General features: G+C 52.0%; 6 protein-coding genes across 6 annotated transcripts; 3 read left to right on the forward strand and 3 right to left on the reverse strand.

Annotated features, from left to right (window-relative positions):
* Positions 1 to 1,076: 1,076 nt before the first annotated feature.
* M431DRAFT_91182 (hypothetical protein) lies at positions 1,077 to 8,679 on the reverse strand (the record flags this gene model as incomplete). Its single annotated transcript, XM_024924228.1, has 3 exons — positions 1,077 to 3,585; positions 3,664 to 3,749; positions 3,808 to 8,679. The coding sequence occupies 3 exons, from the start codon at positions 8,677 to 8,679 to the stop codon at positions 1,077 to 1,079; spliced, it is 7,467 nt and encodes a 2,488-aa protein (XP_024771967.1).
* Positions 8,680 to 9,501: 822 nt separating this feature from the next.
* Positions 9,502 to 11,716, forward strand: M431DRAFT_510477 (hypothetical protein). Its single transcript, XM_024919487.1, has 3 exons — positions 9,502 to 9,785; positions 9,972 to 10,362; positions 10,438 to 11,716. Exons 1-3 carry the CDS (start codon positions 9,740 to 9,742, stop codon positions 11,477 to 11,479), a joined length of 1,479 nt encoding a protein of 492 aa, XP_024771968.1. The 5' UTR covers positions 9,502 to 9,739; the 3' UTR covers positions 11,480 to 11,716.
* Positions 11,717 to 13,993: 2,277 nt separating this feature from the next.
* M431DRAFT_215192 (hypothetical protein) lies at positions 13,994 to 14,972 on the reverse strand. The gene has a single exon (XM_024913497.1). The coding sequence runs from the start codon at positions 14,750 to 14,752 to the stop codon at positions 14,270 to 14,272; it is 483 nt and encodes a 160-aa protein (XP_024771969.1). The 5' UTR covers positions 14,753 to 14,972; the 3' UTR covers positions 13,994 to 14,269.
* A 203-nt stretch (positions 14,973 to 15,175) lies between these two features.
* M431DRAFT_7723 (hypothetical protein) lies at positions 15,176 to 17,752 on the forward strand (the record flags this gene model as incomplete). The annotated part of the gene is made up of 6 exons (XM_024922552.1): positions 15,176 to 15,365; positions 15,457 to 15,688; positions 15,763 to 15,895; positions 15,967 to 16,016; positions 16,073 to 16,568; positions 16,637 to 17,752. 6 exons carry the CDS (start codon positions 15,176 to 15,178, stop codon positions 17,750 to 17,752), a joined length of 2,217 nt encoding a protein of 738 aa, XP_024771970.1.
* Positions 17,753 to 18,515: 763 nt separating this feature from the next.
* Positions 18,516 to 21,193, reverse strand: M431DRAFT_510479 (hypothetical protein). Its single transcript, XM_024919488.1, has 14 exons — positions 21,075 to 21,193; positions 20,917 to 20,984; positions 20,540 to 20,817; positions 20,388 to 20,488; positions 20,293 to 20,331; positions 20,213 to 20,224; positions 20,026 to 20,105; positions 19,902 to 19,940; positions 19,760 to 19,848; positions 19,472 to 19,703; positions 19,256 to 19,365; positions 19,051 to 19,192; positions 18,829 to 18,931; positions 18,516 to 18,721 (listed from the first exon to the last, which is right to left on the reverse strand). The coding sequence occupies exons 1-14, from the start codon at positions 21,098 to 21,100 to the stop codon at positions 18,682 to 18,684; spliced, it is 1,359 nt and encodes a 452-aa protein (XP_024771971.1). The 5' UTR covers positions 21,101 to 21,193; the 3' UTR covers positions 18,516 to 18,681.
* Positions 21,194 to 22,214: 1,021 nt separating this feature from the next.
* M431DRAFT_91263 (hypothetical protein) lies at positions 22,215 to 24,482 on the forward strand (the record flags this gene model as incomplete). The annotated part of the gene is made up of 4 exons (XM_024924241.1): positions 22,215 to 22,277; positions 22,342 to 22,596; positions 22,667 to 23,776; positions 23,835 to 24,482. 4 exons carry the CDS (start codon positions 22,215 to 22,217, stop codon positions 24,480 to 24,482), a joined length of 2,076 nt encoding a protein of 691 aa, XP_024771972.1.
* Between the last annotated feature and the right edge of the window lie 89 nt (positions 24,483 to 24,571).

Below are 24,571 nucleotides of genomic sequence, written 5' to 3' on the forward strand. Positions count from 1 at the left end.
CTCCCCTCCAATCAAGCTGCGCAGCACAGCCGCAAGAAGAGCAAGCATCGTCACTTACCCCAATAGGAATCTCTTTCAAACCCCCCCTTCGCAAATTTGGTGTCAGGATACAGCCACAGTCGGGACATTCTCGCCGCTGTCAAAACCTTGTATTCCATCTTCCACGTCTACAAAATGAAAAAATTACCACGAACAGCAATAAAGGCGATCGCGAAGCCCCCCGCCGCGCGATTACGCAAGCTTGCTACTCAACTGCGCCCAATCGTCTGAGCCATTTTCTTCATTCACCCAAGTTATTACATGAAAATGCATCAATAGCAAAGATAAGGTGTAGATAGATAGTACTTGTTACATCTGGCGCTTTGCTTCTCCTCAGCACCCAGCTCTCGTAGAATATTCGTACAGCCTCCCCATTTCCCTTCCTCCAATTTCTCCTATTTTACATATATTGTACATAGCTGGTATCGTAAATTATCGAAATCCCAGAAGTCATCATAATACGCATCAAGCAAGTAGCTCGCATCCAACGTTTCGTTATATATCCTCCCTTCCGGGGCATATGCCTTTTCCGTCTATGTGCCTACACCAGAAATGTATGCTTTGCTTGTTTTTTTGGTTTTGATAGATTGGATTTAATACACTCATTGATTCGAATTGCGAAATGTGCCTCTCTTGATAGATAGATCGGCAAAAAAAGAGGTTAGGGTGGGAGTAGTAGGCAGGTAGGTAGGTAAAGTAGATAGATAGTTGAGTTGCATTATTTTTTTTTCGCTGAATCGATCCCTCTCGGCCGTAGCATCCCGCCGTAAATGAAGACAATAAATGGGTTAAGATAAGACATGCGTAAAAAGACACCATGTTTCGCATTTGACAATTTTGTGAAAATGTGCCGCAGCGTGGCGTGAGCGAAGACGCTCCAATCCTTGGAAAAGAAAAAGAATAAAAAGACATTGATTTGAATCGTTGTACCAACGCCTAACAAAGTGGCCCCTGTAGCTGCCGTGCTACCTAGTCTTTTGCAAGCCAGTCGTGACTATGCATCCATATTGTTTTTTATCGCTTCCAGAGACTCCGGATTACCGTCGTGCTCGCTTTTCGCGGTCGCTCAACAACGCCCCATCGGCATCTTCTCCTCTCCTCTTGCGTCCTCGGTCATCCCTATGCTCCCTCCGCTGCTCATCCGTACGCTGTGTTCCGTCTCTCGGGTTTCCTCGGTTTGCTCTATTGCCACTCCTTTCGTCCCCGCCTCTGTTCCCGAGCCCTCCTTCGCCCCTATGTCGCGACTCTCGGCCGCTACTCGGCATTGCTGCTGCATCCCGCGAGCTGCCGTCTCGGGTCGACCTGCGAGCGTCTCTATCTTCTCGAGCCCCGCCCTCAACGGCATTCGCCATAGACCGCCTCTCTCGGTGCTCGTTGTGCTCTTTGCCTTCCCTCTCGCGCTCTCGGCTGCTTCGACGAGATGACCGCTTGGAGCGATCGTTTCGGCCATCACCACGGTCTCGTCGGCCTCGTTCGTGCTCTCCACGACCTGATCCCTCTTCTCCAGTCGGGCCACCGCTTCGGGCTGGTGAGTCATGCCACTGCTGCGCATCTGGACGATCAGGTGTAGGTGGAATCACGTCTCCTCCAGCCAGAACTTGAACGTCCGAGTGGCCGAGCATTTGCCGAGGAGGGTTAACGCGAGGTCCGCTGGGTCGTCCTTCGTTTGGCATGGAGGCCTGGGCCTGCTGAAGCATATTGTTGATGCCTGCCAACTGTCTTCTTCCACCGCCTGATCTTGAAGACCTGTCACCACTAGAAGCAGGGCCAGTAGGCACAGCAGGCTCCATTGGAAGAGATCCCGTAGAGGCTCTGGGTCCTGACCGCTCTGGATTTCCAGAAGAGTGGCGGCCATGTCCGCTTCCATGCCCGTATGGCGGAGGGCCTGGAGGCGGAGGTGGTGGAGGCGGAGCGTTGGGTCCAGGGCCGCCCATTTGAGCAAGTCGATCAGGGTGAACTCCAGATGAGGCGGCCGCGTTGCCGCCTTGCACAGGGGGTACATTCTCCTGTGCGGCACCACCAAAGTTCCTCATTCTATCAGGATGCGGTCCGACCGGAGCTGCTGAGGGAGCTGTTGGCCCATTATTGTTGTTGGGGTTGCTGTGCTCATAGCCACCACGACGGTTTCGCCCGGATGCAGGGCCTGAAGGGGGCGGCCTTTCTGGCGGCCTTTCTTGAGAAGGTGCCCGACCTGCGTCAGGGGCTCCGTATCGGCTGTCTGGCCTATTTGACATTACAGGTGGGCCGCCCTGTTGATTGTTTCTCGCAGCACCTCGTCCTCGTCCCCGCGGGCCCAGTGGGATATCCGGAGTGCTTGGGGGCACCGGGTTGAGCCGTCCATAGTTTTGATCTTGATAAGGCGGCGGCCGGTGGTCAACGTCCTGTCCCATTGATCTGTGGAAGCTTGAAGAAGATGCATCCCGCATTTTATCCATGTGGGCTCTGTCTCCATCACGCTCCATCCCCTTATTGCCGCGATAGTTCTCTCCGCCGGCTGGCGAGCGATCGCGGGCATTTCTTCCAGTAGACCGGTTATCTTGTTGGAAGGGATGCGCGTGCCTATCTTCGTATGGTCCAGATGGGGGCCCGTGCTCATGGCCATATCGTCCACCAGCACGTCGAGGAGATTGAGTTCTAGGCCCTCTCTCTCGTCCATCGTCCCTCACGCGCCCGTGTGCAACATTGTCATCACGATCGTCAATCAATGCGGCTCGTTCGGGATTGATGGACTCCATCGAATCTTGCGGCGCTGGTCGTCGGTTTCGCGCTCCACGATCCGGCTCTGGTCCTCGTCTTGTTCGATCTGAGTCATCTTGAGCAAACAGCGCCGCCCTCTGCGGATTCATTGCTGGTTCGGATGGCTCAGCCGGGCCAGAAGGAGCCGTGGGGATCTGAGCAGATGAGTCATTTAATCTATCTTGCGATCTGTTTGCCCAGGAATCTCTCGGCCAATCACGCTCCTGTTGTCTCGAAGGTCGAGGTGGTAGGTCTGTCGGGCCAACATCTCGAGGTGCCATCTCGTTGCCACGGCGGTCCATATATTCACGAGACCGATCTGGCCTATCCGCTTCCATGGTTCGGGAATCACGGGGGTCCCTGGCGTCACGGTGATCTTTGCTGCCCTCTCTAGGATCACGATTGTCCCAGTTCTCTCGTGGGTCTCGGCCATCGCGCTGCCTGTGGCCATCTCTGTCTCTCATATCACGACGATCGTGCCGAGGGTTCTGAGTATACCGTTCAGGGGTGAAGTGGCTCGGTATAGGAACATCAGGCCTCGTAGGAAGGTTGTGCGCTGGCCTGTCAGGCAGCACATGAGGGCGAGTATCATTATTTCTGGGGCCAAGAGAGCCTGGACCTTGACCGCCCATAGGGGTGCCTGATCGAGGAGGTCCGGACACGTCTTCCCGAGACATGGAAACGTCCCTTTTAGGGCCGGATGGCTTAGCAGGCAGAGAGTCCTTTGGCAGGGAAGAAGTAGATTGTGGTTTCCCATCTTGAACCTCTCCGTCCTCTCTTTCCGCCGTAGCCTGTCTGTTGGCTGGGGATCTGTAGGTTTGGGGTGTTAGTCGGAGAGAGATTGATTAAAGCCCTTCTGTTGGGCAGGGATATAATGTTCCAACGTACCTCGTTGGCTGTGGCTGAAAGTCCGGGGCTGAAGGTCGAAGGTTGGATGCAGCTGACTTGTCGGCTTCGGATTGAGAAGCACCGCCCTTTTTTATATTAGTATTTGTGATTTGCATATGCAGCGCTGGCACAAAATAAACTCACCGCATTGGGTCGAAAGGCCTGAACCATGACCCATTTGGATTTCCTTTTCTGCAGCTCCGACATAGCTCCTTGAGCAGCCACGGATAGATCCACTCGGTGGCCCTCCTCGTTCTCGGCTGCTGTCTTGGATGCAGCCTCTTGTTTGGTAATCTTTTGGAGTTGCTGTGTGAACTGGGTGGCCATGAAATCAATGGCAGGGAAATAATCCAAGACGGCCTTGAGAACAGTAAGAGCGTTTCTGATGTGCATCCACTCTGTCCCGGCCAAACAACTTTTGAGCGCTGTATTCAAGTTCTTATGCCAACGGAACAGGAGATCTTTGAACTGAGCATGCTCCATCAAAGTGTCCGATTCCCCGTCCTCCTTGAGACTGACAGCGAATCCAAGATATGGCCGGTCACTAGGCCCCTTGGCCTCTTTATCAAATGCACCCAAGCGAGGCTGATCTTTGCTTGGCCTACCCTTCTCGGTCGACTCATTCTTATGCCACCTGGAGAGATCTCGCAGTATCAAAGTTATGAATCGCCCGAGGTACTCAGCCTCCCTGACGGAGCTGGTGAAGATCAGAGATCGCAGCCTGTTTGCGTTAAAAAGTCGGTCGTAGAGAGACATGAGCTTGAAGTTAGGCGCCCTCTGTTCGTGCAACGCAATGATGAATTTGTAGGTATACTCAGCATCCGCGGGGGAGAGCAGGGCCCTAGGAAGGAAACATTGCTCCAGAAGAATATCAGAAAGGCTATCGGTCTTGATCTTGGGGTCAGGGGATATCGACTGGAACTGCTCGGTCAGGCATTCCATCCACTTGGTTTTCCGTTGGCGGTGTTCCTTGAGCTCCATAGAAAGGCTGAGCTGCTGTTTCAAGAGTTCCTGTCTCTTTTCATTCTTTCGCTCTTGGCCTCTACGGGACATGTCTGATCGGTCCCTCAGGATGGCTTGGCCTTCGCTCTCGAGCCGATCCTTTTCTTCCTTGTACATGTCCTCGGGACAGAACAAATCACCGAGCTGCAGGGCCCAGAAGACAGCATAGACTTCTGGGTTAATCTTTTGCCAAACCTCTGGTCGTACAGTCTCTTTGAGAGCCTCCACAATAGGCCGCAGAGGCGAGAGCGTCAACGCCAAATCGTCGAATTTCTGCTTGTTTGTTGTATCAGCTGTGGAACGTAGGCCGGGTGAAGGGTCATCAATTCCCACCTGTTCATCGTTCGTGGAAACGGCCAGACCCGATTTGTCCTTGGACTCCTCGCCCATGGAAATATCTCCCTCCTTGTCAGTAGCTTCCTGTTGTGCTGGCTGTGTGTTCTCCTTTGAACTTTCCGCTTCCTTTTGGCCCCAGGGATATAGTTTGTGAGAAAGGCTAGATCTTCCAATCAAGAAAGCAATGCTTGTGTCCAAACCATAGGAACTAAGGAGCTCATTTATGGAGGGAACCAGAGCATCAAAAGCTGACGGCTCAAGGTTGCTCCAGATGAAGTCGAGGTACTGTACTAGAATCTGATGAGAATCGTCTACCAGAGCTGATAAATACTTGATATGTGCCTCGTCTTCGGGAACCTGGTATATCGCTGACTGGCGATACTGTGCAAGGTTGAGAAGCACTCGGGCGGCAAGTTTAGAGTCAGTAAGAGCCTGTATGAGTCGTTTGGAGCTCCTAACGCTGTCAAACCGTTTATCCTGGCCTCGAATCAGCGTATGGCGGCGCAATCGGTCACCGCCAGCCATGGAGAGGATCTGGGCATCAGTAAAGTCCACTGAGTCGACAATACCACCCATGGAGTTGATAAATTCTTTCAGAATGATCAAATCGGTGGAATTGCCGCGTTGAAGCTGGTCATTGACGTATTGGAGAACCGGAATAGGATTGATAGCAGAATAGCGTTTGAAGATTTTGCCAGAGAATCTGGATAGCGCTTGAAGCCATTTGCTAGTCGTGAGCGCATGGTCAGCCTGAGTGCGGCTTCGAGATTTGCCAAGCGAGTTCATCAAAGACCAGACGAGAACATCGTAGGAGAGGTCGGTGAAGTATTTTGCGCATTCGACAAAGCCTTCGATCAGATTGGGGTACGACTCGAGCTGCTCAAACGCAACTCGAAAGACGACTCCAGGAGAAGAATAGCTTGTTTTGGCAAGCTGCTTGGCCATCTCGCTGATGTTGGTGAGTGATAGTCGTTTCATGGTTCCTCGTGTCTCTGCAGTGGCACGAGCAAATGCTAATCGCATAGCGGGCAGACGGGATATCTGTCCTTCGAACCATTCGGCATAAATAGAGTATCGTGTTGTCAGCGGGTACCGGCGGAGTAGCTCCCAAACTGCGTTTACGACGGAGACATTGGCCTTGGTATGGCTGAGAGCAGGCACGAGAAGCCTGCGAAGGAGGTCATGCCATCGGGCATAGTTGGACTCGGAGGTATCCTCGGTCAAGCTTTTGGCTCCAATGCTAGCCAACTTGGAAAGTAGAGTATCGTCTTTGCCAATGTTGACACCAGATATGTTGAGGAAAGTATTACACAGCGTGAAGATATCATCCACAGTTTGACAGACTGGGATGTTGTCGGCCCATTCATCCCAGTAGAATCGGTAGTTTTGACTCTCGCTTGTGTCCCATTTATCGGGAAATGGCCAACGCCAGATTTTCTTGACGGGCAGTCTGACGAGCCGAACACTCCCCTTTGCAACACCGGTCTGGTCCGCCGAAAATATTTCCTTCGTTGGACAGTCAGCTCCACCAAAGGGTTTTGGGCGGCTGTCGTTGAAGACTTTTTCCATGGAGACGTGTAACACGCGGTGAATTCGGGATAGGACTTCGGGAAACACCTCGGGAATCCATGGGAACTTTCCGAGAATAAACAATGATTCTGGAATGGCTCCAATTGTTAAAAGTTGGATAAGTAGCCTCACTTTTTGCTCCAATGGCTCCGGAAGATTCTTTTTGTCCTCAGTGGCGTCAGCAGCAGATTGCTTCTGCTCAGGCTCAGCCTTTTTCAGGGGCTCTCGTCTGGGTGCATTAGATTGTATAGGGTTATCGTCGTCGCCCTGGGGAAGAACACCAGCCATGAGCAGAGCATTCATGGGACCGCCACGCGACGCCTTCTCCTCTTCTTCAATTAATTTTGTTTGCTCTTCGCGAACACGCTCCATGTTTTCGTCAGGGGGTGAGAGATGAGGATAGAGGTCGGTGAGTGAAATGAAGCCGACTTTGATGAGGAGGGCCGCCAAATAGAGTAAATTGGCAGGGAGTACGTCGGTCTTATCCCTTAGCTCGCTGTTATAGAAGAGCAATTTGAATCCCAGGAGCTGTGCGGCAACCTTATTGCCTGGCGGTGGGAGGGTCATCGTCTGTTCCATCCATTGCTGCTCAATATCGGCCGCCGATTCACTGGCGTTGCCGTTTGTGAGCTTGGGTCGGTAGGATGCCAAGTTGGATGTTCCGCGCCCGCCAAGTTCGAAAAACGCTGCCAAATGGACTTCGCGTGCTCGAGCCCAGAATTCAGTATCTCGGGCCAGTCTCAGCTGTGCATTAGTTTCCTCATCCTCTTCGGTTGTATTCCAGTGAGGATAATCTGGCTGAGCCCAAGTCGGTAGGCCGCCGGTGTAAACCATAGAACTGAGTACAAGGTGGGAGCGTGGCCACCAAGAACTAATTCGCAGAAACTTGACAAAGAACTTGAACTGCTTAATCAGAACGGCGGCAGCAACGTCGAGAGTGACGTCAAGGACTCGGCCAACGTCCAAGTCGAAAGTTCCAATCAAAGCCTTGACCCTCTCAAACGTTTGTTCTGCAAGCTCGGGTGAGGGCGATGGTATGCTGCTAGTTGTGAAGAGCTCAGTGACGAGCTTCGAGTATCCTTCCGTCTCCTCTCGTAAGAGATTGTAATTTGCCTGTCGATAGAGCAGGTTTGTCGCCTGCCTTACACCTAACCTAGCAAAGGTATCCCTGATAAGGCCAAGCTGCTGAAGCAAGGGGGCATCAAGCACCTGTCGCATAAGCGCGGGAGAGACTTCGGTGGCGATGAGAAAATCACGAAGAGCCGGACGATACAAGTCAGGCTCATTGTCCATAACAATGGCCAGCGAGTCGAGGAGTAGTGTGTGGGGGGCCACGTAGGAATCCTTAATACCATCTGTCGTTTCATCTCCCAGAATCTCCTTGACGCATCTTCCGGCGTCAGTGGCCTCCAGCCGATTGTCGACAACAGCGTGAATAAATTCTTGGAACAAGCTGGATAGCTCCGTGATGTCTACATCTTCTCGCGACTGTATGCCATGTTGCACAATCTCCTCCCGCCCACGCTCTGTCCACGATCGGATCTTTTCCTCTGTGAGATTATCATAGTGATAATTTGATCCAGCTGGAGGGCCGCTTTCCGATGTAGGTTCAGGCGGAGGGATGTTGGTCGGCGGAGGTGAGGCAGGCGGAGGTCGTGAGAAGGCAGGCGGCGGAGGAGGAGGAGGTCTGGACACTGGAGGGGGGTTAGATGCTCTCGGAGCTGCTGGAGATGGCTGCGGTGCCTGCTGAGAGGAGGATGAGCTGGGCCTTCGCGATGCGGGAGGCTGGTTTTGATTTTGATTTTGGTTTTGGCTCTGATTCTGGTTCTGGTTCTGTCCTTGGCCCTGATTCTGATTTTGATTCTGATTCTGGTGCTGGTTCTGCTGATAGTTGTTGTGAGGACCACGATTGTTGTGGCCACGCGACGGGTTCCGTTGGTTGGCACCCCGATGCGCTCCCCGGCCTCGGCCTCGGCCTTGGCCCTGGTTCATGTGGTTCATGGTGTCGTCTCGTTCGTGAAGCGCAATAGCGGCGTCGCTTGGATTGTGTGGTGATGGTCTGCCTCCTTCGCCTGATGATCGATCGAGCCGCTTGCGCTTCTGCGGCATGACGCTCGAAGATGCTGCGAGGGATCGGCGCGTGTTATACCATTAGCGGCGGATTCATGGGACCATCTGCAGGCAATTCCAAGTGTTGGTTTGAGGGGAGAAGAGGCGAAAACGCGGCGGGATTGGCGAAGCTGCGAATGTTCGGGGCCTGGGCGGTAGCTGGTTGTGATAAAATGCTGAAAAAAGAGTGAAGGCTACAGCAGGCAAACGAAAGGGAAACAAAAAAAATTCCCAAGAGTAGACGGAGAGGCTTGAGCACAATTCGGGCAGGGTAAGTCGATTCGTGCCAAGATTCCGCAGAGCTGAACAAGGCTTTTCACAGCCCGCGTCCTGAGGCAGGTTTCGATGCTGAAAAGCTGCACGTCGTTCCAAAATCCAAGTTTGAAAGGCTCCGCGTGAAGTCGTGAAGCTGCGCTCCCAGCAGCAGTGCACGGACCACGGCAGCCTTGCGACCAGAAATTCAGGTACAAGCATAGACAAGCGAAGGTCAGAAAAAGCAAGACAGAGAAGATTTGAACACCCACGCGTTAGATTATACGCCTGTTTATAAGTATCTGCTACTATAGCTGTATTTCACTAATATTTACTACTATCTACTTTTTTTAACAGCTGCTACTATATCTGCATTTCTCTAGTAACCGCTATTGTAGTTATCAAGGATGCACTTCTTCATTGTGCTGTCTTGCTTTTTCTGTCCTCAGCTTGAACACCAAGTAGCTCACGTGATGCTACATTAGCACGGCTTACCTAACGAGTCGGTATAGTAATCTGACCTCCAACAAAGAGCCGGGGGTTGGAATTGCGCCACGGCTCTTTGAAATTCTCATCCTCCACAAATTCACTTGGCACATATTATATCTGCTCTTATTCACTCTTCAGCTACTGCGTTTGGATACATCACGAGGCGTTTTGACTGTTGTCGTTCTGTTGTCGCTCAATCTTTGATCTGGGTTCAGGTCCCGGGTATCCTGCTAAGCGTTTGCATGGTCTGCGCTGCACTCCGAGAACGGAGCAGAGTCATTACCTAGTAATTACCTATCACCTGCAGTTGGTTGTCAACATGAGTGAGACAAAAGGTGTCAATGGTGATGCCAAAATGAAATACGGTCAGTACAGCATATCCTTTCTATATACGTTCAAACACTATCTACCTCCTTGACCCTCAATTTACTTCTTTTCTGCTTCCCCCCTCCTGGCGATCCTTGGCCGAGTGGCCAAGCCCGTCGTTGGTTTTGAGTTACGAAATTTGATGTAAGATTTTATGACAAGAGTGGTGGCTGAATACCTGCAAGAAAGAACCCAGTCGCAGCCTGAGAACCCCTTTGCGGCTCTCATCCCCGACCAGCAAATAGCCATTGTTCCGGAATTTACACTCGAATCTGGAGTCACGCTATACAATGTTCCCGTTGCATACACCACCCGCGGCCGGCTCTCGCCATCTGGTGACAACGCCATGGTGATTTGCCATGCCCTAACCGGCAGTGCTGATGTGAGCGACTGGTGGGGTCCCCTGCTTGGTGGTCCAGGTAGGGCTTTCGATACCTCGAGGTTCTTCATCGTGTGCATGAACAGCTTGGGTAGCCCCTACGGCACAGCGAGCCCCGTCACGGCCAAGGATGGCGACCCCAAGAATGATCGCTATGGGCCCGAGTTCCCTCTCACGACAATTCGAGATGACGTGAAGTAAGACGCCCCTTTGTTTTTTTTTATTGCCTCCAACCCCAGTCAACACGGCACAGAGGGCTAACCTGGCACCAGTCTACACAAACTCATTCTAGATGACCTGGGCGTGAAGCAAGTGGCTGCTGTCATCGGGGGTTCGCTCGGGGGCATGTTCGTGTTGGAGTGGGCATATTTCGGAAAAGACTACGTTCGCTGCGTTGTGCCCATTGCCACGTCTAGCCGGCACAGTGCATGGGGCATTAGTTGGGGAGAAGCTCAACGCCAGAGCATCTACGCCGACCCAAAGTATGATGACGGCTATTACCCGTTTGACGATCCGCCTGTGACTGGGCTAGGTGCGGCTCGGATGTCTGCCCTACTCACCTATCGCAGTCGCAATTCGTTCGAGTCCCGGTTTGGCCGGAACATTCCCGACCCTTCAAAGGTTCAGACGATTCGAGAACGGCCGCGTCCCAGCACCCCATCGGAAGCTCATTTCCACATTCACAACGACGGGCACAACGTCAAGCGCACATCAGTCTCACGCAAGAATAGCCACAATGGGTCCGGAACCAGCAGTCCGGGCTCGCGATCAGCCGAAAATGCTGACCCGCAGTTCCATGGCCCTGGAAATGACCAAGAGGAGGAGAGCCTGACTGGAGGAGACAAGATGCCTACGTCGACGTACTTTTCGGCGCAGTCGTATCTGCGCTACCAGGGGAAAAAGTTCGTCAAGCGCTTTGATAGCAACTGCTACATTGCCATGACGCGGAAGCTTGACACGCATGATGTGTCTAGGGACCGGGCGGCAACGATCGCCGAGGCGCTCGCGCTAATTGAACAGCCATTGCTTGTACTTGGCATTGAGAGCGACGGGCTGTTTACGTTTGCCGAGCAGGAGGAGATTGCGCAGCACGTAAAGAATGCACGACTCGAGCGGATCGACAGCTCCGAGGGGCATGACGCCTTCTTGCTGCAGTTCGAGCAGGTGAACCGTTACGTGCTGGGATTCCTGAAGGAGATTCTACCTGATATCATGTCAGTCGAGGGTGGCGCCCTAGAGGAAGTCGGCGTGGGCCAGCTGACGAAGTCGAGCACGTTCGGCGAAGCTGAGGTGGATGATATTACTGCATGGTAACGATGCATCTTGTTAGTCTACGACCTGGTATTCGGGTTCGATATGGTAGTGACATTTGGTACTGGATACAGACTTGGCATCATCTCAAAACTGCAAGGTACATACTTGCTGTAGATATCTTGGCACGTTGCTAGTAATAGATAGCGGCTCATCAAAGAGCCACGGGTAAAATATTGGCTAATACTACGATTACGAGTACAACATGTACATACTGTTGTGTAGTTCCTGAAACACGATAAGATGTTGGGGATGCAGGGCCAATATACGGCAAGGGATCCCGTCACATGTGCGAGTGTTTGGCTGTCGAGACGGAAGAGACCTCTCGGAGGATTTTTGGCACCCGGACAAGGGGAGCAACGAATTATTGAATGTCGGTTAATCTGCTCCGTAACGCTGCGACGCTGATTTACCACATGGACGGGTTTCGCCCCGAGTGAGGAGTAAAAAGGACGAAAGCATTGATGGCGTTTGGACCAGGGGGGCTAGGATCCGGATCCTCAGTCTAGCTTCAACCTCTGGGCTTCGACACGGCCCTATTAGGTGAGCTACAGACAGTGGGCCGAGCTGCCGTCGCTACTTGCGTCTGTGTCTGTGCTCTGCTCTGTATTCAGTATCAAAAGGCGATGACTGCATAATCCGAGCATGCCTGTATGTACTGACCGGGGGGATGGATGACCCAGTCTGTTGCGTCCCCAGACGGCTGAAGTCGTATTTGCGAGCATTACTGTACGCTGGGCGGAGCTGAACGGAAGGAATACCATCGAGCTCCCGCAATCGTCTCTGGCTCGACACTGGAAGCTTCAGGCAAAGCTTGCGGCGCTTGACTCTGGAACGCGCGAGAGCCGCACGAAACAATCTAGATGCCTTTGCGCTGTGTGGATTTTACCAATCAGCGATAACGGCGATGAGTTGACGGCAATTTTGCCTTTTTCCCGCCCCCCTTCTAGCAACTTGTGAGATGCTTGACACACGTAGAAATGGAATTGGAATTCCGTCTGATTGTTACAAAAGAGTCAAAGCTCCTCCTCCCCATCGGTTTTATCCCCGCTAGCACATGATTATTGAACAGGGCGTGCCATGCGTCCCCTGTCGCTCTTCTTCCCGCAGGACCGGACAGCTGAAGCAACACGAGCAAGATCGGGACTGGGAGCCCCCTGATGCAATGCAGGTCTCCATTGGGGATGGCACAGCAAGTGTCCCGGGCCTGATCAAGGTGCTGACAGCTAGCTATGCGACGACGAGACGGAACCCCAGATCAAGTTGTATGCACCGGCCGTAGCACGATGCGATGCGATGCGATGCGATGCGATGTGATGCAAAAGCCCTGGTGCGTGACCTGAACCTGGCGTGCTAGCCATGTGTTTTTTTCTGTCGAATCGCGATTCCGCTCCCCACGCAGCATCTCGCTTCGAAGTTCTGCGGCATGCATCCAGCCTGACGAGATTCACAAGCCACAGCTCGCTCCCACGTGGGGTGCAACGGCGAAATGCCTCTGGTGAGCAGCTGGGAGAACCGACGGCCAGCCAAGCGGGCGTAGGGCGTGCTAGCAAGGGGCGATCCTTGCTGGCGTCAGATGTAGAGTGCATGAACCTATCAGGGCAGCAGTTCTGCAGCAACGAGGCCAGCCTGATTGAGGCTGGTTTGCTGATTCGACGATAACGTTACCGGCAGCGCGACCTACCTACTTTGGTACTGTACGAGTACAGTATGGTGCCTGTATGTAATGATGATTGATCCATTGTATTGTATTGATTGTACATCAATGTTACGAGCGGTACTGTGCATGCATGGGCATATCCAGGACTCTGTGCAACGGGCGCTGGAACTCATGCCGCATCCGGCTCTCCGTGCGAGAATTTAGGATCAATTAATCCATCAAGGATGTCGCTCCAGATCGGCGGAGCAGCGCTGCTGAGGCGTTGACGAGTTCATTCTGGCGGTGTATGGGCTTGTCGTCTCTCTGTTGCCGCTCCTCTCATGGGTTCAATATTATGCGAAAAAAACGACATTCTGTCAAGTTAGTCTCGCACGTTGCCACTCCACTGCGCTTGGCGTGCGCGAGTCAATAAAATGGCGTGTCAACGTGTTGCGTGTGTGCACCGGCCCGGTGATGGAAAGGGAATAACGGGCGAGAGACGCAGCAGAGAAAAAGAAGAAGAAGAAAATCGGGCTTCTCCAGCTTCGATTCGACGTCGAAAAGGCGGGTGCTGCGGAACTAGTGGCGAGCCGTTCGCCTGATTTGCTGCAAAGGCGAGAAAAAAAGGAACTTGATGACTGCGTGCCACTGGAAGTTAGTTGCTGGCTAGTGCTGTGGCAGCGAACAGGCACAGGCGTTCTGGAAGGGCTTCAGAACCTCGAGAACGCTGCGAGCCTCTGACTCGGAGCGCTGCAGAGTCCACAGGGGGCTTGCGCTAGGGGGCATAGGGCAACTGGCCAGAGCGTTTCTGGTGCGGGCGGAGGGTCGGCAAAAGGTCGCTGCGGGCGCCCATTGGCTGGCGGGCTCCAGCACGTGCAGTAGTCGAGGCGATCCACACGCAATCAATCAATCGCCATCCGCGGGCAGGGGAGAAGCTTTTTGCTGAGGATTTCGGCAGCAGTGCCTATCCAGTCCAGTGGGCTTGGCTTCTTTGAAAGAGGGGCCGGACGACGACGGAGGCTGGAAGCTTGCGAGAGGGGGGGTGAGTCGCGTTATGTCCATTCTTCTGCCGTGCTCAGTCAGTCAGTCAGTGTCTGTCTTCTCCCCTGCTCTCTGCCCTGCTCCGCCTTGTTCTCTCTCCATCAATGTTACTGTCACTGTACGGAGTATTGATCAATGTTATGCTGTGCTGACTGACTTACGGAGACCAGACCCAGACAGACCAGACCAGACCGGGGGCACGACAAGACGAGACGACCCAAAGAAAAGAGAAAAGACGTCAACTCGTTGCTTGTACGTAACTCGTACCAGCCCGCTCGCTGACCTGCCAGGCGAACCTCCTCAGCTGTCGAACCTTGGCAGCCCTTCTTTCGCCGGGGCTGGTGGCGGTTCGCGGTGGCTCCATCCATCCCATCCACTCGGCCGCATGTACGAGTCTCCATCCATCCAGCAAACAAAAGACCAAGCCGTCCCTCTTTTGCGTTTTGCCTCGTCTCACCCACCCGAATCCTGACTCCCGAGCAGCGCCTCCGTTCCATCTGGCTAGCCCTTCTTTCGGTGTCTAGCGCCTGATGGCTTACAGTTACAGGTCCATCCTCGGATAGAGACAGCCTGAACCTGAACTTGCAACACATCATCTACTGTACGAGTACGGCTCGCCCATCGCCTTGATAAAAGCAATCACCCGGCTCATCCTTTCAGCCTTACGCCAAGCTGCGGCGCACGCATTGTCCAGCCTTGAAAGCGGCCTACCAGTCTTTCGCACATGCGGTCTATACCGGAATCCTTCTGCTTTCCGTTGTTTCCTAGCCCACCAACGCCAAATTGCGAATCCCAGCAGCCTGTTGCCTGGCTCGACATTCTTCTTTATATGATTACGAGGGAGGCTCATCATTAACACGGCATCTACGAGGCCACGATTCTCCCGCTGTTGACCTCGAAACGGCCGCTTCTTATCAAATTTCCCCCATCTGTCCTCGCCGGTCCCCCATGTATTCTCCGTAGCGGCAACCAGGGCTCGTCCTTGCTATCCAACTGAATCATCTCAACGTCCATCCGCAATGCCTTCCTACATCGATGGCGAGATGCTGCCGCCGCCAGCAGCATCAATCCGTGGCCGCGACCACCACACGTATGGCGGCAACAATGCTTTTCACAACTTCTACAACGACTATTCACACATTACCGATCCCAATCTGCGGAGACGCCTGGCCTTGTCCGAGATTGACAAGGTCCCTTTTGGATTCTACCGTACGTCCCAACTCACCAGCCCTGGAGTTGCGACTGGTTGTCAACAGGGTTGCAAAAAATGTAGTTTTGTATCTGACTGACCCAACTTTAGATGTCCGAGCCGTCCTGGTCGCCGGAGCTGGATTCTTTCTCGATTCCTACGACATCTTCGCCATCAACCTCATTACTACCCTCCTTGGGCTGGTCTTTTACAGCGGCGATAGCTCTCTCAATGGCTACGGGGGCAACGACGGAATTCTACCCGATCCTGTCAACCAAGCGCTCAAGGCCTCGACCAGCGGCGGCATTGTGCTGGGAATGATAATCTTTGGCTGGCTTGCCGAGTAAGTTTGGCACCAACATGATGGAGGAACTGGTTTTCTGGAATGGGTTGTGCTGACGGGAATCTGCGGCTTAGTGCGCTTGGCCGACGCCGTATGTACGGCATTGAGCTCATCATCATCATTATTGGCACATTTGGCTGTGCACTTGCGTCTCCAAGTCCCACGATTAGTGCTGCCGGCTTGCTGGTATTCTGGCGCGTCATGATGGTATACAAGACCTCCACCCACCCCCTTCAATCCCGCTCTTCCGCGGCATAACAAAACTAACGCGGCTCCAGGGCATCGGCATTGGTGGCGATTACCCCCTTTCTTCAGTCATAACATCAGAGTACGGAATTTATCCGAAATGTCGCATCTCCCAGCATAATCACTAACTGTGTCTAGGTTTGCGCCGACACGCTGGCGTGGGGCCATGATGGCTGCTGTCTTCTCCATGCAGGGCCTGGGTCAGCTTTTAGCCGCCATTGTTGCGCTTATCACTACAGTGGCGTTCAAGAAACATTATATCGACATTTCGGCCGAAGGAGCCTGCGATTTGGCATGCAGGGAGGCCGCTGATCGATCGTGGCGAATCATTGTTGGCGTTGGGGCCATCCCTGCCGTCCTGGCCCTGTACTATCGTATCACCATCCCTGAGACACCTCGCTACACCTTTGATATCCAAAACGACATTGAAAAAGCTGATGCCGATATCCGAGCCTACGTGTCGAGCCGGCCAAAGGGCGACTTTGGCTCCATGAAGCGATCCCGATCGGGGACGATGACTACCGAGCAACCACTCGATGTGCCGCCGGCTTCGTGGCCAGACGTGATGACCTATTTTGGCCAGTTGAAAAACTTCAAAGTACTCGTTGGCACAACCATGTCGTGGTTCTTTCTAGTGCGTCTCGACTCTTTTATTCGGCTCTCCCCGTCGCTCATTTTTACTAACCTGGTTACAATGATTAGGACCTCGCATTTTACGGTCTAAGCTTGAATAATACCATGGTCCTTAGTGCCATTGGCTATGCCACCGGACGTACACTGTATCACAAACTGTACAACCAAGCCGTTGGAATGATCATACTCGCGTGTGCCGGGTCCATTCCTGGATACTGGGCCGCCGTCTTCACAATCGACAGCGTCGGCCGCAAGCCCCTTCAGTTCGGCGGCTTTCTCCTGCTCACTGTCATCTTCTGCATCCTCGGTTTCTACTTTCACCACTTGAGCGAAGGCGCGATGCTCGCCCTCTACATTGTTGCTCAATTTCTCTTCAACGCCGGCCCCAACACGACTACCTTTATTATCCCTGGAGAATGCTATCCCACGCGATACAGATCTACTGGCCACGGCGTTTCCGCAGCTTCGGGTAAGATTGGCGCCATTATCGCCCAGGTCATCAGTATCCCGATTTTGAGGAAGGACTCCCCTCCCAACTGCTCGGGCAACCAATGCTCGCCACACCTGAATCGCCTTTTGCAACTTTTTGCCCTCTTTATGCTTCTGGGCACCCTAGTCTCGCTTTTGGTACCGGAAACAAAGGGGATGACGTTGGAGGAACTTTCGGGCGAGGCCCGCACCAGCTACAACGCCGGATGCAACGGCAGTATCAACATTACTTCACCTCGACTGCGGCCGTGGAATCCGTTCAGCGGTGGCCGGCCGGCCGGGTTTTTCTATCCGCGAGCGCACGGTATTAGCACCTTTGGCAACGGCCGACGCTCCCCTCGGGTTGGCATCATGGAGTCCCCCGAGATATTCGCCCAACACGATCCATCCGAACAGAGGACACGCTTCTGGCGGAGACGAAACAGGAAATCTCAGGCCCGAAGCGATAGAACGGACGAGATTGCCCTTAGCCGTCGCCCCAGCAGCTTTCACGAAAACGCCGGCTCGGACGAGATTACGCTGACGGACGGCTTTATGGCGCCGGGCGGGGCGAGCTCGTCACGATTCCGACCACAATACGCGCAACAAGAATTGCCTAGCTGGGGAGCAGGCTGGGGAAGAATAGACAGGGGAGGGCCCCCTCCTCTGGCGACATCGATGCAGCTGCAAGATGTCGGATCACTTTTGAAAGACTGATAGAGCTGTTTCATTATTAGAGAGAAGAGACTACTACTCCTGGTTGTCTCACGGAACATATACCATTACCCATGTATATATGTACATTCATCAGAGCGATGGGCGTTTTTTTTTATATTGTACCCTTACTTTTTTCAGGATATATGGGGTTGTACGATTGACGAATCTGGTCATGTTATTTTATTGTCTCCTTTCTCTTTCCTTTCCTGTTTATACACTTTTCTTTTCTTTCTTTTTCTTTATTCTTGGAATCATTGGAATGGATATACCATTTGAGAAAGTTACCTGCTTTACCCCAAGGGGTGGTAATGAGGCTGCAGAGCAGAGTAAGAAGGATAGGGTTGGGTGGTCTAGAAGCATCTACATGCAACAGAAAAAACAAGGCGAAAATCGCCCGATGGCTTGCTTTGGTGTGGGCTGTTGTAGTTGTTTTTTTGGGCATGCAAATAAATAGAAGAGAATTTTCGTTGCTCCACTTGCAATGGAACAGACATGATTCGAGTTTTTGGTTGCCTTGTGACACATCGTTTGCGTGTAGAGCCTTGTGACAAATCGTTTGGGGGTAGATTTATGTAGAACTACTAGCATTTGTGTAGAACTACTGCAAGGTACTTGGTAGCGTGTATAATAATGCAAGTTAAGGCACTTGGCTTCGTTAATTCACAAGTCTGCTGTTGGAGATAGCAGTTTACGGTTCTTGCTTTACCTATCCGGCCACCGAGAGTCTCTTCAACATGGATCACTGCAATCAACAATGTGTAAAGCGAGAATAGTTTAGCCAAATGGGTAGTATTTCAAATTTCTATAGGCTATCGTGAGACACCCCAAGCACGAATGTTGCTGCTAGCTGAGCTCAGCTGGTTTCCTCCATAGCCTTTTGGTTACCGAGGCATCCCACATAGCGCCACACATGCGACTTTTTCAACCACTTAGGCACTGTGCTTGATGACCTTTTCCTTGAATCCGATACTAGTTGGCACAAGCTTATTAGTATTCTTGTCGCCGTAATCGCTGAGGAGAGAGGGAGAGAAGGGGGGGCAATAGGGAGTAAAACAAAGAAATGTACTAAAACTTACCCGTACTTGGCCAACTCCTTAATTAACGGGTTGTTGATCTCGGCGGTCATGGGAGCAACGATACCCTTCTCGGACAGGGTTCCGTCGAGGACCTGCTTGGCGGCTATTGGTGGCAAACACGAATTAGTGAGCTATTCCCCTTCTTCCGTGCTTCTCTTTTTCTTCTTTCGCCTTCTCATGAAGCAAGCATGCACATGAGGGTAAATTCATCTTGCAACGTACCAATACCCGCTGGCACCCCGACCAACTTTTCCATGGAAAGATATCCTCCTGAGCCGATGGGAGCGCCATAGTCGGCGAGGGTGGAGGTTCGGGTCTCGCGGCTGCCGTCCTTGTTCTCGATCTCGAACTTGTGCTGGAGCATCTATAGGGGGTTGATGTTAACGTGTGCTGTGTCTCGTTGATGTAAGGTGGGTTAAAGACTTACGACAAAGTCACGCTCGCCCTCCTCGTACTGCATCTTCTCCTCGAGAGTGGCGCAGAGGGTGTCGAGGGGGTTTCCGCGGGGGGTGATATTGGCATCGGAGAAGATGCCGACTGTGATCCGAGGTTAGCGATTTCTTCCACTACTTACCGTGACCAGTGGGTGTGCCAGGTAATATGGTACAGCTTGTGTCAGAGCGATAGGGGGATGGAAACATACTCCACTTGAGACCAGAGATCAAGCGGTCCTTCTCCTCGGCGTCCTTGAAAGATGTCTTGGATGAGACGGCGGCAACGAGATCGGCCTCGCTAGATGAGGGGGCGTTGAGAAGCTTCTGGGTAGCCTCCTTCCAGGGGATGGGCTGCTTGAAGTAGTCTTGCTCAGCGTCACTGAGGAAGCCAGTGTCCACGAGGACCTTGATGAATTCGGGGAATCCAGCATATCTCAGAGTCTGAAACACAGAATTTTAGTATCACGATAATCCTGTGAGAGTGGCTCGGTACCTACTCCACGGATAATGGTCTGTGCCTCGGGGATGTTGTAGCGCTCCTTGTAGATGCTTGAGTCGCGGTTGGGGTAAGCGACAAAAGCATAGCCTGGGGATTGTTAGAGCGCTGTAAATGGTGAGTAGTTAGTTAAGTAGACTTACCAGGGTAGATGTGGTAAGGCTTAGCAGTTGCCATCAATTCTATGTGTAATGGTGTTAGTATTTTTCATATACTGCCATTTTAAGACGGCGGATGTAGTAGTAGCGCATGGCGGGAATCACTGACCGGGACCGGCAACATTGACGATCTTTCCGTCCTCCCAGAAGGTGGCAGCGTTTCGCAGAGCAAGCAAAACACCTCGGGATCTATTTATATCAAGGTTAGACCAAATTGAATAAGGGCGCATCTCTATGAAATGCTGGGTGGATATTTCGGATGTCATATCGAGTTCCGGGCTGATGGGGTCACCTACGACCAGGAGAACCTTGAATTCGCGCATCGTTAGCGATCTCTATTAAAAGAGGTGGATTGAGAACTTGTTGCTGTGCTTACTTGTATCCAAGAGGGTTGTCTGAGTTTTCAGGGGCCGGACTATTGAAAAGGTGTTAGTGAAAAATCCCCAATTGTCGCATGCTTGGCATATTTACAGTCCTCCGCAGAAGCTCTTGAAGCTCAGAATCTTGCCGCCGGCGGCGTGGACATTGTTGATGGTGTCGACGGCGCTGAGGTGGTCGATACCGGGGTCAAGCTATGCAATCTCTCAGCATCTTTCCATCATCCCAGTACAAGCACGACTTACACCAATCTCGTTCATGACGGTGATGCCGGCATCCTTGGCCTGCTGGTCAAGCTCCATCATGGCGTCTGAGACGTAGCTGGTGGTGACGACATGCTTCTTGTTTCGGATGGCAGACTTAATGACGGCGGCGTGGTAGGTGTAGGGGATCAAGCTGATGACCAGGTCGTGCTGGGCGACGGCAGCATCGAGAGCCTTTTCATCGTTGACGTCGAGGGAGATGGCAGAGGCAAGGTTGACGCCCTGGGAGAGCTTCTGTGCCTTTTCGAGAGTTCGGCAGGCTGAGGAGGAGAGGCATTAGTGGAGAGTTGATGCTTGAAGAGAAACAAGACGAGCTGAGTCGAATCGAACTGAATCTCTTTGGGCAATGAGCTGCTCACCAACGGAAACCTCAACACCAGCTTCGGCGAGAATGTCGAGCGTGGGCTTGGCGACGAAGCCGGAGCCGCTATCATGACGTTGTTAGTGGGGGAGGGGCATTTGGAGTAATTTTTTTCGTCTTCTTCTTATTTCCTTTCTTATTGTAGTCGAGACTTACAGCAGCAAAGCACGTTGGGGAGCCATGATGATTGTAATAACGTCAATTGGTGATTGATTGACTTGTTTGAGGAAAAAAACGGCGACAGCTCTACAATCCCACAAGCCAAGAAAAAAAAGTTTGATGGAGTTTGTTATATGGTTGGTTGGTGGCGCCTGTTAGCCAAAGAAGTGCCGCTGCTTGCGGGAAGCTGTGGTGGGGGGAGTCACCGGCGAGCACGTTTTTGGAGGGGCACATCCGGCGTCGGAGCAGTAGAAAAGACTTACCCTGCAGCCGACGTCAATAGGTAGGAATTCACGATTTGATATGCATTTCAGAGACTATACAGGTGCAAAACTACTTGGATTCTTGGTTAATTGGCGCAGGTGAATAGATCTACATGCAGGCGTTTTATCAGCTTATATCAAAGAGTGGGTTACGGCGTATGAGTCCCCTCGCCGAAGATTATTAAGAAGCAATTGAGACGAGAGTAACCGGCGATTGCGTGATCGTCGAAGCAGAGAATCATGATATTGAGCTTGTAACTTCGATGGTTATCATCGGAAATCATGACAATTGGCTTGATCACCCTTTGTAAGAGTGCATTTTGACAAGAAGATAGATCAGGGTTGTCATTGGCTCAAGATAACTGCAGTATATGGTCCATGTTCTTGGGTACCTCCCTGATAGCATATCGCCTGCTCTATCAAATCGTCCAACTTCCATCTTCCTCCTTTCATCTGCATCCTAACCATCTCTTCTCTCTCACACTCTAAAATTGTATCCATCTACATGCCGCTTCGTCTATCCTCTCTCTATCATACACCAAACCATGGATGTGGTACCCACGACTCGCCCTATCAGCATCTACAACTCTCTGACAGCTGGCACGACAGCCACCCAACCTATGCAGCCGTCTGCCAGCTGAAATAACAAACATGGCTGGGAACTCGCCGAATTACCCTCGGGGACTTTTGAAGGAATAACATTCTTCCCCATTGGATAATTGCGTTGGCCCATTCTCCCCTTTTTCGAACTTTTCAACTCTTCCTCCGTTGGTGAACTCAACTCCTCTTGGAAGAGACAACTTCAAACATGGGCACCATTTTCAACAAAGACATGCCAGGCCAGGGTCTTTTGATTCCATCCATGTTGGAAACCATGTTGGAAATTGCGGACAGGCTTCGTGCATTGGGTGTATCTCACCCCGCGCTTCTGCCTCAGGTCAGTCCTCATGATATCCCAACAAGGTTGACGGGTTGAACAAATTTTGCTAACTCGCTTGTAGATAGTCGTGATCGGGGACCAGAGTGCTGGAAAGTCAAGCGTTCTCAAGGCCTTGACGGGATTTCAGCTTCCGCGTTCGGCTACTCGGGGCACTCGCCATGCCACAGAAATTGTCTGCCGACGAGAATCTACAGAGAGCGCAGTGGTGTCCATCATCCCACACAACCCATCTCCAGAGCGTGAGGAGCTCGTCGAAGACTTTCGACGATCGACGTACAGGATTCTTTCTGACGAGTTTCCAAAAATCTTTAAAGATGTAAGCATCTCTATCACGCTTCCTCATTGTCACATTATCCTGAAGCCAAGACTAACGGGAATCTTTGCAGGCCGCCAAAGTTATGGGTATTAAGCTGTCTGAGAATGAAGGAGACAGAGGCAGCGCTTTTAGCCTGGATGTCCTCAAGATCGAAATCAGCGGTCCAGATGCTGATAATGTCACGGTCATTGATGTTCCGGGCATCTTCGAGACTGCCATTCCGGGCTTGACGACTGAGTCGGATATTGACTTGGTGAAGGATATGGTGAATGGTTACATTCATGACAGCCGTACCATTATACTCGCCGTGCTTCCTTGCAATGGCGACATGATCAACCAAAAGATTCTCCAACTTGCAGCTGAAGCTGACCCACCAGGGAAACGGACTCTGGCTATCCTCACCAAGCCAGATCTTGCCGTTGATAATGCAACCAAGGCGGCTCTCTGCGATCTCGTCAACGGCGAGCGGCGAGATTTACCCCTCGGCTACCACGTCGTCGAGACTCTAGGCGCCGGTGACACCTCTGGCAATATGGATAACCGCCATCAGCAGGAGCTGTCTCTGTTTGAACAAGCTCCATGGAACACCATCACATTCAACAGACTGGGTATCTCAACACTCCGTGTCCGCATTAAACGCCTCTCGGTGAACCTAGCTCGCGCAGAGTTCCCAGCTATCGAGAGTGAGATTATGGAGAATCTCGAAATGAGTCGGGGGCTTCTCGCCGACATGGATCAACGTGCGCATGTTGGCAAGATTGCTTCGACATTCATGAGAATCCGAGAGTACCTCTTGACTGCGCACTTTATAGGCCTAAAAACAAGTTACGAGTGCCCCAAGATAAGATTAATTACTCAAATCCGTGCAATCAACGAGGCATTCTCACGTACCATGTTTGAGAAGGGACATGCGAGAGAGTTTTATACCGAATCCGAGCATTTTGTAGCTGAGAACCAGCTAGAAAGCTTTGAAGGTTCTGTGATGCCCGACGAATTGCATCCACCGGGTCGATCCGTCTTATATGATGAGAAAATTCACTTCCAAATTCCAAACCTCGCTGATGATGACCTGGGTCGTATTGTCTCGAACTTATACTGGTGCCCAAAGCCCAAGGAAGGCGGCATTCTGGAGTACATCCAAGAGCAGTATATCAATGCTGGAGGCTTAGGGTGGGGATCTGTAGGTTGTCAATTGGAATTCTTGAGCGGCATGCGATATGTCTAACATACTTCACCAGCCTACCTCTGTAGTACTGCAGGTTGCTTTCATTGAACAAAGTAGAAAGTGGCGACCCATTGCGCATGCGCACGTCTCCAACGCTGTGCTGCTTGTCCATGACTTCATACGCCAAACTTTGGAAGACTGTTGCCGTGATGTTGTTATCTTTGAGAAGCTCTGGGCATTCCTTTTGCGCGACCTGGTGAACCGATATGCGAGAGCAATGCGGCATCTTGACTTTCTGCTAGATGTTGAGTTTAAGTCTCGAACCATCCCGTATGACCTCCACTTTGAAGGAAAATTCAACCAGCTGAAGCTCAATGACCAACAGCCTGGCTCACAGCAATGTGATGGCACGCTGCCTTGGGGGCAACCAACGTCTTCATTCGAGGAGAGGATGATGACTTTCAATAACAACCTCCATACGTACTATGACCTTGCGCGACACCGTTTTATGGACGCGGTTTGTCAGCAGGCGGTTGACTACTATCTGCTGCATGACAAGGACGGTCCTCTTGCGGTGTTTTCGGACAATGTGGTCATGCGGATGACGGCAGAGCAGCTGGATAGGATTATTGGAGAGGACCTGGCAGTGAAAGAGAAGAGAGAGCGGCTGACCAAGGAGATCGACACCTTGAGCAAGGCTCTCGCGATTCTGAGATGCTGATGGATCTGTCTTGGTGTAGCTATGGGATCATTTGAGGGAAGGTTCCTGCTAAATTACGAGTGTTTTGTTGTTCGATGGATAAGGAAAAG

Source organism: Trichoderma harzianum (genome assembly GCF_003025095.1).
Source record: "Trichoderma harzianum CBS 226.95 unplaced genomic scaffold M431scaffold_10, whole genome shotgun sequence".
In the NCBI taxonomy this organism is placed as follows: domain Eukaryota; kingdom Fungi; phylum Ascomycota; class Sordariomycetes; order Hypocreales; family Hypocreaceae; genus Trichoderma; species Trichoderma harzianum.

Excerpts from the sequence above, each read along its gene's own strand:
- M431DRAFT_510477 (XM_024919487.1), top strand. The coding sequence starts at position 9,740 with ATGAGTGAGACAAAAGGTGTCAATGGTGATGCCAAAATGAAATACG. Across the intron at positions 9,786-9,971 it reads TGATGCCAAAATGAAATACG|AAAGAACCCAGTCGCAGCCT; the intron begins GTCAGTACAGCA and ends AATACCTGCAAG. Across the intron at positions 10,363-10,437 it reads ACAATTCGAGATGACGTGAA|TCTACACAAACTCATTCTAG; the intron begins GTAAGACGCCCC and ends ACCTGGCACCAG.
- M431DRAFT_215192 (XM_024913497.1), bottom strand. The coding sequence starts at position 14,752 with ATGATGTGTTGCAAGTTCAGGTTCAGGCTGTCTCTATCCGAGGATGGA.
- M431DRAFT_510479 (XM_024919488.1), bottom strand. The coding sequence starts at position 21,100 with ATGGCTCCCCAACGTGCTTTGCTGCT. Across the intron at positions 20,489-20,539 it reads CCGTCATGAACGAGATTGGT|CTTGACCCCGGTATCGACCA; the intron begins GTAAGTCGTGCT and ends GAGATTGCATAG. Across the intron at positions 19,849-19,901 it reads GCCTTACCACATCTACCCTG|GCTATGCTTTTGTCGCTTAC; the intron begins GTAAGTCTACTT and ends AACAATCCCCAG.